The 12,594-nt window shown below is 31.0% G+C and overlaps 1 protein-coding gene and 1 long non-coding RNA gene across 2 annotated transcripts in view; both read right to left on the bottom strand.

Moving 5' to 3' along the window:
- Positions 1-366: 366 nt before the first annotated feature.
- On the bottom strand, positions 367-5,644 carry LOC143249929 (uncharacterized). Its single transcript, XR_013028043.1, has 3 exons — positions 5,597-5,644; positions 1,509-1,660; positions 367-996 (listed from the first exon to the last, which is right to left on the bottom strand). It is a non-coding gene; the product is annotated as an uncharacterized LOC143249929 (long non-coding RNA).
- A 1-nt stretch (position 5,645) lies between these two features.
- Positions 5,646-12,594, bottom strand: part of LOC143248202 (E3 SUMO-protein ligase PIAS2-like) — a 39,908-nt gene continuing 32,959 nt past the window's right edge. Inside the window, exons 8-9 of the mRNA XM_076496634.1 lie at positions 10,590-10,738; positions 5,646-5,977 (exon numbers count right to left, since the gene is read on the bottom strand). Of these exons, the coding sequence (XP_076352749.1) occupies positions 5,646-5,977; positions 10,590-10,738 (481 nt within the window). The remainder of the gene's footprint in view (positions 5,978-10,589; positions 10,739-12,594) is intronic.

Below are 12,594 nucleotides of genomic sequence, written 5' to 3'. Positions count from 1 at the left end.
TTGCAGCTCTTTAAAAGGCTACACTGAAAGTCTAACAGAAGGGTTAACAGATGATTTTAGGGTTACTTTTAATTACCTCATTCCCAATACTAAAGTAAAACAAAGACTTGTAATGTCACTGTAAGGTTTCCTTAGTGGTACAGATGATTTTACAAAATGTTTATGGTGAGAAAAATGAACATTTTCTCATCACACCAAAAATTCTTTTATCCAAATATGTCATTTAATAAACTTCTCACAGCTATTTTATTTACATTACAATAATTTTATGAACAACAAGTTAAGAGCAGGAGCGCTAATGCTAAACACAGTCAAACAGAAAGATATAGTTGAGCAACGAAACAGTTCATCACGCGACCACTGTAGAAACCTATGGATACGTGCATAACCTTAAAATAGATTACAACTTTCCTTACTAATGTAAAGTTATTGAAATAAAACTACACGAAATAGAAACAAACCATATATTCAAATAAAGAACTTTGTGAGTAAAAACAATGAGTATTGTCATTATTACAACAAACTTATAAAGGCTCATAACTACTTTTCTCACATTCCACCCGTTTCATGGAAGGTTCTTGGAAGAAGATGAATTCTTTAAAATAATAAAAATGTCCAATATATTAAATATAAGTATTGTATTCAGTTCCTTCACAACATATCTGTTTGTTTATAAAACAGAAAGGAAAAACAAACTCGTGTCTCAGCTGAAATCAACTACAACAACAGATTTCACACCTCTAAGTTTGGCAGTAGTTAGACGATATGCACACAAGTTTCTGTTTTTTTTATACATCACTAACCTTGGTAGTAGTTAATTACTACACAAAAAATGTTTTTTAAATTTAAAAAGAATTCAAAAGTTGTTATTAAACCAGATAAAGTCAGCGATAACAGTCATACATCTTAAAATTCAAAAGAGAAAAACATAATATTAAAACTCTACCTGTCGATCACTTTCAGAGCTATCCAGAATTGTATACAGGTCAGAAAAATCTGTAAAAATATTGAAAAATTTCACTTAACATTCATAGCATAATAAGAGATATTTTTACGTTATTGTATTCCACAAAAAAGTATCAAATTTCAACAGATTTCACTCTAAAAGGGAGTCTACTAAACAGATTCTAATCAACCCAGAACAAAGTAACAAATTTATCAAAAATTGAAACACAAAACACAGAAAACGCAAGTTAAGTTTACCTCAAAGTCCACAACATAGTCACCACTCCCTAAATGTGGAGAAACAGCTATTGACCCGTGTCGAATTGTTACTTTACTTCTGACACATTTTTAAAACTATGACTAACTGTATGAATAAATACATGAAAAGACTAATGTGTATTTCTCTACCACTCTTTATCTATAAAAACACAATTTTTTTGTCATATCAAAAATGTTAATTTATTTTCCACAATGAAATATGAATATGGAAAACATTGTTTGACACCACTGATTCAACTGATAAACTTACTATTTTAAATTAAGTTTACTACAAAATGGCTTACTTGGATAAGAGTTGACATGACTTGAATGAGGAACTAATAAGTCAGAGTATGGGCTGGATACTGGAGGATAATATGGAGGAGTTGTTGTATCCATCACGGGTACACTGGGGCACAGAGATGATGGAACAGGTGGAAGTGATGCAGTACCATTTCTGAAATTCAAAGTTAAATCCAATACATTTTAACCAAATTTATTCACTTTTCTGGCACTTAATAAAAATTACTGCCCTTTACTCTGCATTTCTAATGAAACTCAAAAGACGTGTTTTCACATTTTTTGCATGTTTTGCAAAAAACTTAACTATTTCAAATATTTTGTTTGGTTAATTTGTAGATGTTAGTAGTTTTTAAGATATTCAAACTTCAGAACTTTCATTAGAGATAAATAAACTTGAATATTTTTTACTGCAAACAATGTAATAAAATCCAAGACAACATTATATGTAAAAATGCAAACCTCTCTTACTCTGATAGTTATCTAATCATTTATTAAACTTGTATATCAAATATATACTTTAATAGTACCAGTTCTAATTATCTTATTACAGACTGCACAGTAAATAATGAGTCACGAGGAATTCATTGTCTATGTAAACAAAAACAAATATCCATAATTATTAACAAAAAATTCATTTATTAACTCTTGGTAGAACAGCCATAGTCGGAATGTTGGAAAACAGTACCTCCTGGATGAAAGTTAAAACAATGTTTGATCTGTTGTAATCTTTTGATAATGTTCAGATAGTCCAAAAATGGGTCTGACTTTACATTTTTCCAATGACCAAGTGAAATATTTAACAAACAAGTCCCAACCTTGACAAGCAAGAAGTACTATTTAACTGTAGCACAGAATGACCAATGTGAGCGAATGTCTGGAACATGGGAACGACCAATCAGACTGTTCACTCTGATCAAATGGAAGGATATCTGTGGCTAGAATTCAGGATTTGATCAGTGTTGCAAACAGAAACAAACAATGGTGCAAAAATGTGAGTCTAATTAAATAAACAGCTGATAGATGTTCCTGTGAATACAAGTTATTAAATACTATAAAACAACGAAACACAAGTGGGTTAGAAAGGTTGCTGAGTACAAGATTCTCTTCCACACATATATCTACTATCATATTATAATTATACACATAGGCTTCACTTCATAGATTGTACAAGATTCTCTTCCACACATATATCTACTATCATATTATAATTATAAACACAGGCTTCACTTCATAGATTGTACAAGATTCTCATCCACACATATATCTACTATCATATTATAATTATACACATAGGCTTCACTTCATAGATTGTACAAGATTCTCATCCACACATATATCTACTATCATATTATAATTATACACATTGGCTTCACTTCATAGATTGTACAAGATTCTCATCCACACATATATCTACTATCATATTATAATTATACACATAGGCTTCACTTCATAGATTGTACAAGATTCTCATCCACACATATATCTACTATCATATTATAATTATACATACAGGCTTCACTTCATAGATTGTACAAGATTTCTTCCACACATATATCTACTATCATATTATAATTATACACATAGGCTTCACTTCATAGATTGTACAAGATTCTCTTCCACACATATATCTACTATCATATTATAATTATACATACAGGCTTCACTTCATAGATTGTACAAGATTCTTATCCACACATATATCTACTATCATATTATAATTATACACACAGGCTTCACTTCATACCTTACACATTGATTCAATCTGCATTTTAATGTTAGTATTTAAGGCTCAACAGTTTGACAGGAAAAATAAAATTAACATTCTTTTTAATATGTTCCTTGCACTGAAACAAGTCACAATAGGCTATCTGTGCTATGCCCACCACGGGTATCAAAACCCGGTTTTTAGAGGTGTTAGTTCGTAGACATACCGCTGAGCCACTGGGGGCAATGTATAATTAAACAATATATTAAGATATGTAAACGCACCTAAACAACTACAATATTTTTCACAGCAGTTTGTTTACGGTCTTATGTTAACATTGTTTTATGTTAGCAAGGTGCCCATACAATAATATCTGAGGATAGAATAACAATTTTCACAGAACTTTTATGTGCAACACTACAAAAATAAAAAAAAACAACAATAACTACAATTCTGCAGGTGATTTATTATTTTATATTTAAAATTAAACAATAAAGTAAAATAGATGACTATATGACAAAACTAAATGGTTACAAGTGACTTGTCACTTTCACTGAAGTTTTGTTTGGAATTTTAATTTCAGTATAAAATTCTAAAAAAAAGGATAAAATTATTTTCCTTAGGTGAGGAAATGGAAGAAGCAACTGTTCCAAAACTTTGCTTGTAGATAAACAAGTCAATAGTTTTAATGAGCTGTTTCAATATTTATTAGAACTGTATTAACAAATTTTCATTACGTTTACAAATAGATATATAATTGCAAATTATCATATCAAGAAATCAATACAAGTACATTCATTAATAAACATTAATTTTAAAAAATATCTTCAAGTTTCCATTTTGCACTGAATTTGTGAAGGTTTACTTTTAAAATACATTTGTGGGCAACATGTTATCTAAAGACTGTATGTGAAAGAGACACCTATTTATATAGCATACAGAGCTGAGGATATGTGTTTGGAGTACTTGTTAAAAAAAACCAAGGTTAAACAGAGTATGGAGTCTTGCTAAGACTTGTTAAAAAAAACCAAGGTTAAACAGAGTATGGAGTCTTGCTAAGACTTCTTTTTAACCAAGGTTAAACAGAGTATGGAGTCTTGCTAAGACTTCTTTTAAACCAAGGTTAAACAGAGTATGGAGTCTTGCTAAGACTTCTTTTTAACTGCATTTGTACACAGAAGACCCTGTTAAAGTAGCATACCATCAGTACAATATGTTAATCCTTGTCAAATCTCAAAACTTTGACATGGATGTTGCTTAACTTCACTTCCCTGTGACACAAGTGGCTGACATGTTTCCTTTCAATAGGATACCACTCCACTTGTAGCTACCAGCTGTTACCAAGGACATAGCTAGTAGACTAAAATATTTGGATTAAAATGTTTTGCTCAAGGGCAGAACAAAGTGTTCTTAGCAAGCTTGGACTTGCAACATTTTGATTTGAGTTCAGAACACCAACAACTGGACCACATCAATCTCCATCAGTAAAGTGACATTCACAACAGCAGCTTGCAGTCAACATTCCTTGAAGAGATGCCCCTCATAACAACTGCTGTTTGAAACAATATATCGTCAAACGTACAGATTATATAATATTGAAGAACAAAGACTAATATTTTCCCTTTTGTTTGTTCTTCTGGAATGTACTTTTATTTCCCATGTTAAAGGAAAATTTACACAAAATCATACACTTTTGTACAAATCTTAACAGATAATAACACATTAAAAAAACTAAACAAAAGTGAGTAAAAAAGTTTGGTAAGGAATAATCCAATTATTTAAAGACTATACATCAATTAGTGCCTTGATTTTCACTAATGATAACTATATCTTAAGACAATACATCAACTGGGACTAGATCAAAACCATTTGTAATTGCAATATTTTAAGACTATACATCAACTGGGTTAAGATTCCCACTACTGATAACCATAATATTTTAATTACATCAGTTTGGAATAGATTCCCACTCTTACATAACTATGATAGTTTTAAAGACTATACAACAATTGGAGCTGGATTCCCACTGATGATAAAATTGTAACAGTAATGAGCACCTTTTCTTCAGCAAACATATTTTTTAAAAAAACACTGATTAGTGTTTTATTTTATTACCTAGTTTCATGTTGATATAAAGTTTTATAATAAAACCCAACACAAAACTGAATGAATAATGAAAAAGAAAACGTGTGAATAAACATACTGAAACAACTAGATTTCCACTTTTTTTTTATCAGAAACGAGTTAAGATATTTGAGATTCATTAAGTCGTGTATGACTGGTATGTTAACTCTAATGTGAGTATAGTATGTACATACACACATATGCCAAAGTAAAGATACACTTCGTATACTTTTAAAAACATTTTAAAAATATTGAGCTCACCCAGTGGATGATACTGCAGACGAGGAGGATGAAGATGAATTAGACGAGCTCACGGGTGAAGCAACCAGTGAAATGAGCTGTTATAATGTTTTGTTACAGAAGAAGTGGAACCAGACGATGAAACAGGAGGAAGAGGACAGTTGATGACACTAGGCAAAGAAGAGTTGGATGACGATGGAGATGCAGGAGATGGAATTGAAACAATCGGCCCTGGTGGTCCAGCAGAGATTGATGAAGTTGGAGACTGTCCAGTATTGAGATAGAAAGGGAATGGATGTGTAGATTGAGATGTGGGGGAAGAAAGCTCTTCATCGTCACTACTACTCTCAAGAGTTAAGTCAATAACTTCCACATTTGTCTTCTTTTTGTCTGTTGAAGATGCTGCAAAGTTAATTACACAATTTTTTAAAATACAGGTTTATCATCATGTAAGTAAACTCAATGAATTAATAACTTCAATCACAAACTACTATATATATTGTACCATCAGCTAGCTAAAGGTTTGTAGTTAAGCACACAAGTATTAAAATCTAGTTTCTTATGTGCAAGTCCACAGATATGTTGCTGTGCCAGAAGGTGGGTCATCAGCTAACTATGAAGTGTTACTTAAATTTATATTTTATAATAAATTTTGGAATTTTTCTGTTAAGAAAACCATGATACATTTTAAATTCTCTAATGTCTTGACACATTTGTTATAGGTAATGTTCACTGTTTTCTGGCTAATTACGAAAACTACTTTAATAAGACAACAAACACAATTTAAGTTATGAGCAAAAAAAAAAAGTATAACAAACACTAAATGTCAAATTAGAATCTATTTTAAGGTTTACCTTGTATCTTGCTTTTAGTGAACATGGAGTTACACCATATACATGTAACTTAAAATTGTGAGCTTTTAAAGATTGGTTTGGTAATCCAAATAATCACATTTTCATGGGATATGCACAACAAGATCCTTACCTCACGTATCAAATTTCAAAGTAATCCATTAAGAAATACAAGACACAAAATCTCCAATTTTGTTTTCCTTGAACCAAAGTATGGAAATTTTATTTGAATAATAAAACACTTAACTTTTGTGGATGTTTTAAAAAAATTTCATAGACTAATAGATCTTTAAAACCTACAATTAGATGTCAAATTTGGTTTAAATATAAGCCACAAGAGCACAGTTATTGAACAAACACTGCTAGGCTGTGCATTTTGTTTTAACAACCATTATACCTCAAGTTCAAGAAGAAATGCAGCCTGGTAAACTAATGAATCAATATTTGCCGTACAATTCTCATCAATACTATATGAGTAGCAACCAGATTAGCCGTGAACTTTGATTCCATTAAAATGTAAGATACATGCTCACTTTTCATTTTTTTTAGCCACACTTTTTGATTAGATTCATAAATAACAAATGTCACATGACGAAAGGGAATGTACCTTAGCTGTCTAATAAGTTAGTTACTTAGTAAATATTTGTATATACCTGTTTACCACTTTCAATCTATAGTAACATCTAAGAAAGCGACATGCACAATTTAATTAAATGACAAAATACCCTACTCCAATGGGACATTCCAAATTTCCAATTGCTCTGTTATCAAGTGGTCTTTTAGTAATCTCTCTCTAGACAACAAGCTAACATGCAGTAGTAATGGGGAGCGACATGGCATAGCATCCCATAAACTTATTACAAAAAGTTAAAGTTATACCACATTTTAGAGATAAGTAAATGAATTTTATTTCACATAAAATTAAAGTGTCCTGAATAAAATGGTTTGACTTGTGTTTTGTTCATTATATTGATCTTTCGTTTCCTTTCATTTCAACATGAAATTTGTCGACTTGCATTCAATATTTAATTAAACTATTATTTTGTGGATTGATCTGCAAGTTTGTTATCAAACTGTAGATTAAAATTCAAAGTTTCATATCATACAGTATTTAAATTCTTGGTTTAAAATTTAATATGAAACAAACACACTGAAGCATCAATTTCTGTGTGCCACTTGGCATGTGGAATGCAACAATGGCTCATATCAGATGTTTGTGATGTCAAAATAAAGTCTATAGTTTTGTACAAATTAGGAATTCAAATGATTGATACTGACAAAGTAGAATATAACATAAAAATCTTTGATCTTTTCTATTTGCTGAGCTATCACTAGATTTATTGGATCAGAAACAATGATCCCCTCTTCACCTCTCTCCGTTTTTTAAAACGGTCCCCAATACACGTTTACTTCTATATATGACATGTAAATAACCATTTGTAAGCTCAAAATGTACTCTTACTGATTTTCTCAACTATTTTTAAATATAACAGCATCTTTCTTTTCTACCGAGACAAACCTCCAAGCTGGCAAGTTGAATCTTTAGTCTATTTGCGAGTTCGTATTTTTTCCCAAACACAAATACAGCTTAGTTATTAAACTAGATAACATTTTCATTATTCACATGTACATCTAAAACCAAAAACCTTATTCATTTCACATCCTCCACATGCAAAACTTCATAAGGCTTAGCAAGCTAAGACCAGTAGCAAGAAGTGTAAAACTTGTAGCAAGAAGATGTAATTGTGTGCTTTATTTCTTTATTGACTGTTCTACGTTTTAAGAAAAATAAGTTTAATAATTTATTTGTAAACAGTAATACTCTAAATACATATAAAACTTATAATAATTGAATTGTGACTGTATTTTACCAAATGCTACTCTACTAAAGCACAGCCAAGACAGGTCATTTTGTAGGATCTAAAGGTCAGCTTATATTATTAGATATGGTAACACAAGTGCATGTGAACTGCTTCATCGTAACTTCTGCACTGTTAGCCAAGCATAGATGAAAGGACTATATGATACAAATAATAAATCTATACAATTGTATAATGTCATAAGATTTATGCTATTTATTCTAAGCATTTACGTTTTTGTTTTATTATTTGTTGTCATTCTAGAACGAAAACCCATAATTCATACTGATTTCCTAATTTTATATGGTGGTTACGAGATTAGTCAAAGTGACTGAACCCATACAGAGATCTGTTAGTGAAATAACAAAATATAGTTTTTTCTTAAGAAATGTTTGATAAAACTATGTGGACATTACAAGGATTTCACACATGAAATTTGAAATTTGTGTGTTACATAAAATTATTTTTATTCTTCAAGTGAAAATTGCTTTGCACATCAATAGACAATAGGCAAAGATAAAAAAAGTACGAGAAAACATTAAGAAATCATAAGATTTAATTAAAAAATTTGATCTTGTAATGTTTTCTGATAATCTGCCAAATTTCATGAACATATGCTCACAAACTTAAAAGTAATAGAATAAAAACTACAACAAACACAAAAAAAAGTTACGAGGTCAGTCCGAGAGACCAAGCCCATACTGAAGGAGTTAAGTATGTTTGTTTGTTTTTGAATTTCGTACAAAGCTACTCGAAGGCTATATGTGCTAGCCGTCCCTAATTTAGTAGTGTAAGACTAGAGGGAAGGCAGCTAGTCATCACTACCCACCACCAACTCTTGGGCTATTCTGTTACCAATGAATAGTGGGATTGATTGTCACATTATAATGCCCCCACACAGCTGAAAGGGTGAGCACGTTTGGTGCGACGGGGATGCGAACCCACGAACCTCAGATTACGAGTCACATGCCTTAACACACCTGGCCAGGAGTTAAGTAACCCTTACTATTTAATTCAGGGGCTTTTCTGATAACTTCTGATATAAAATACATTTTACAATGAGCTACAGGACTGGCCCATAAAACTACTTGTGTGAACCCTGCATTAATCTCTTAATTACTTATGTTTCTTAAAATATTTACACATATGGTTAAGCACTTCAAAAACTAATCATTAATTAAGAAATATATATGCAAAAACGGCTCGTTTGTGTTGAGAAAATATTTTACATAGAAGAGCTAACAACGTTTCAACCTTCTTCGGTCATCGTCAGGTTCACAAAGAAAGAGGTAACTGATCGGAAGCTGACCACATGTTTGGAAGGGGTTGTGTAACTGAGTGTCAGAATGTAGAGGGCGGTGTTAGATGTTTGAATATATAATTTTATGTCATTTATTTTATTATATTTAATATAGGTATAAAAGTGTTCCTTTGTATTGGTTTATTTTGGGTTTAAGTTGTTGTATAAGTAAGGCTTCTTTAATTTTGCATTTGTTTATGCTTGTTCCTTTATTTAGTATCTGGGTGTTTTCTATGGTTATGTTATGTTTATTTGACTTGCAGTGTTCGAAAACGTGTGAAGGTGACTACCAATACAAAGGAACGCCTTTATACCCATATTAATATAATAAAATAAATAAAATTGTATATTCAAACATCTAACACCGCCCTCTACATTCCGACACTCAGTTACACAACCCCTTTCAAACATGTGGTCAGCTTCCAGTCAGTTACCTCTTTCTTTGTGAACCTGACGATGACTGAAGAAGGTCGAAACGTTGTTTGCTCTTCTATGTAAAATATTTTCTCAACCCAAACGAGTCGTTTCTGCAAATATATTTCTCTACAAGTGGGTTTTCTCAACATCACTGATAATCATTAATTCATTTTCTCATGCATTAAAAACTGCTTAAATTAATATGATAAGTATAAATAACTCAAGACAGCCATATATCCACTTCATTTCTTGTTAACAGGTGTGTTAGCATAAAATCTTTTTCTCATATTATTTAACAATAAATCATCAAATCAAATTAATCAACATTTCTGAACTGTCAATATTAATTCATGGAAACTTATACTGATTGTAGAAAAAACCTTTCAAACGAAATTCAAAACCTCAGTCATACAAATAACAAAATATGTTCGTTTCACTGAAAAAAATGAAAGCTGAAACATACACTGCAAGGAAGCAAAAAAACTGATGAAATTATACAAGCATAGTTTCACAAATCTTAATAAGTCTGAATTACGAATCCTGTAATAAAATAATTTCTCATTTAGAAAAGCTAACAGTTAGCTCACTTGAAGGATGACGTAAAGGCTTCTGGATTACAGAGCTTCCAATAACCTTGTTTTCTTTCTTTGGTAGCACAGGTGTCCAAGTTCCATTTTCATGAAACTGAACTTCATAGCAATCAATGGGAGCTTCATTGAGGATTTCAGTGAAGAGCCTAAACACAGAACAATAGGCTTTGGTTGAAACACATTCTAATTACATAATAACTACCTGAACACAAAACAATAGGCTTTGGTTGAAATACATTCTAATTACATAATAACTACCTGAACACAGAACAATAAGCTTTGGTTGAAACACATTCTAATTACATAATAACTACCTGAACACAGAACAATAAGCTTTGGTTGAAACACATTCTAATTACATAATTACTACCTGAACACAGAACAATAGGCTTTAGTTGAAATACATTCTAATTACATAATAACTACCTGAACACAGAACAATAGGCTTTAGTTGAAACACATTTTAATTACATTATAACTACCTGAACACAGAACAATAAGCTTTAGTTGAAATACATTCTAATTACATAATAACTACCTGAACACAGAACAATAGGCTTTGGTTGAAATACATTCTAATTACATAATAACTACCTGAACACAGAACAATAAGCTTTGGTTGAAATACATTCTAATTACATAATAACTACCTGAACACAGAACAATAGGCTTTGGTTGAAACACATTCTAATTACATAATAACTACCTGAACACAGAACAATAAGCTTTGGTTGAAACACATTCTAATTACATAATAACTACCTGAACACAGAACAATAAGCTTTGGTTGAAATACATTCTAATTACATAATTACTACCTGAACATAGAACAATAAGCTTTGGTTGAAACACATTCTAATTACATAATAACTACCTGAACACAGAACAATAAGCTTTGGTTGAAATACATTCTAATTACATAATAACTACCTGAACACAGAACAATAAGCTTTGGTTGAAATACATTCTAATTACATAATAACTACCTGAACACAGAACAATAGGCTTTGGTTGAAACACATTCTAATTACATAATAACTACCTGAACACAGAACAATAAGCTTTGGTTGAAACACATTCTAATTACATAATAACTACCTGAACACAGAACAATAAGCTTTGGTTGAAACACATTCTAATTACATAATAACTACCTGAACACAGAACAATAAGCTTTGGTTGAAATACATTCTAATTACATAATTACTACCTGAACATAGAACAATAAGCTTTGGTTGAAACACATTCTAATTACATAATTACTACCTGAACACAGAACAATAAGCTTTGGTTGAAACACATTCTAATTACATAATAACTACCTGAACACAGAACAATAGGCTTTAGTTGAAACACATTTTAATTACATTATAACTACCTGAACACAGAACAATAAGCTTTAGTTGAAATACATTCTAATTACATAATAACTACCTGAACACAGAACAATAGGCTTTGGTTGAAATACATTCTAATTACATAATAACTACCTGAACACAGAACAATAAGCTTTGGTTGAAATACATTCTAATTACATAATAACTACCTGAACACAGAACAATAGGCTTTGGTTGAAACACATTCTAATTACATAATAACTACCTGAACACAGAACAATAAGCTTTGGTTGAAACACATTCTAATTACATAATAACTACCTGAACACAGAACAATAAGCTTTGGTTGAAATACATTCTAATTACATAATTACTACCTGAACATAGAACAATAAGCTTTGGTTGAAACACATTCTAATTACATAATAACTACCTGAACACAGAACAATAAGCTTTGGTTGAAATACATTCTAATTACATAATAACTACCTGAACACAGAACAATAAGCTTTGGTTGAAATACATTCTAATTACATAATAACTACCTGAACACAGAACAATAGGCTTTGGTTGAAACACATTCTAATTACATAATAACTACCTGAACACAGAACAATAAGCTTTGGTTGAAACACATTCTAATTACATAATAACTACCTGAACAC

The sequence above is a fragment of the Tachypleus tridentatus genome, chromosome 4 (genome assembly GCF_004210375.1).
Source record: "Tachypleus tridentatus isolate NWPU-2018 chromosome 4, ASM421037v1, whole genome shotgun sequence".
NCBI lineage: Eukaryota > Metazoa > Arthropoda > Merostomata > Xiphosura > Limulidae > Tachypleus > Tachypleus tridentatus.
This window is presented reverse-complemented; position numbering and strand designations above follow the sequence as displayed.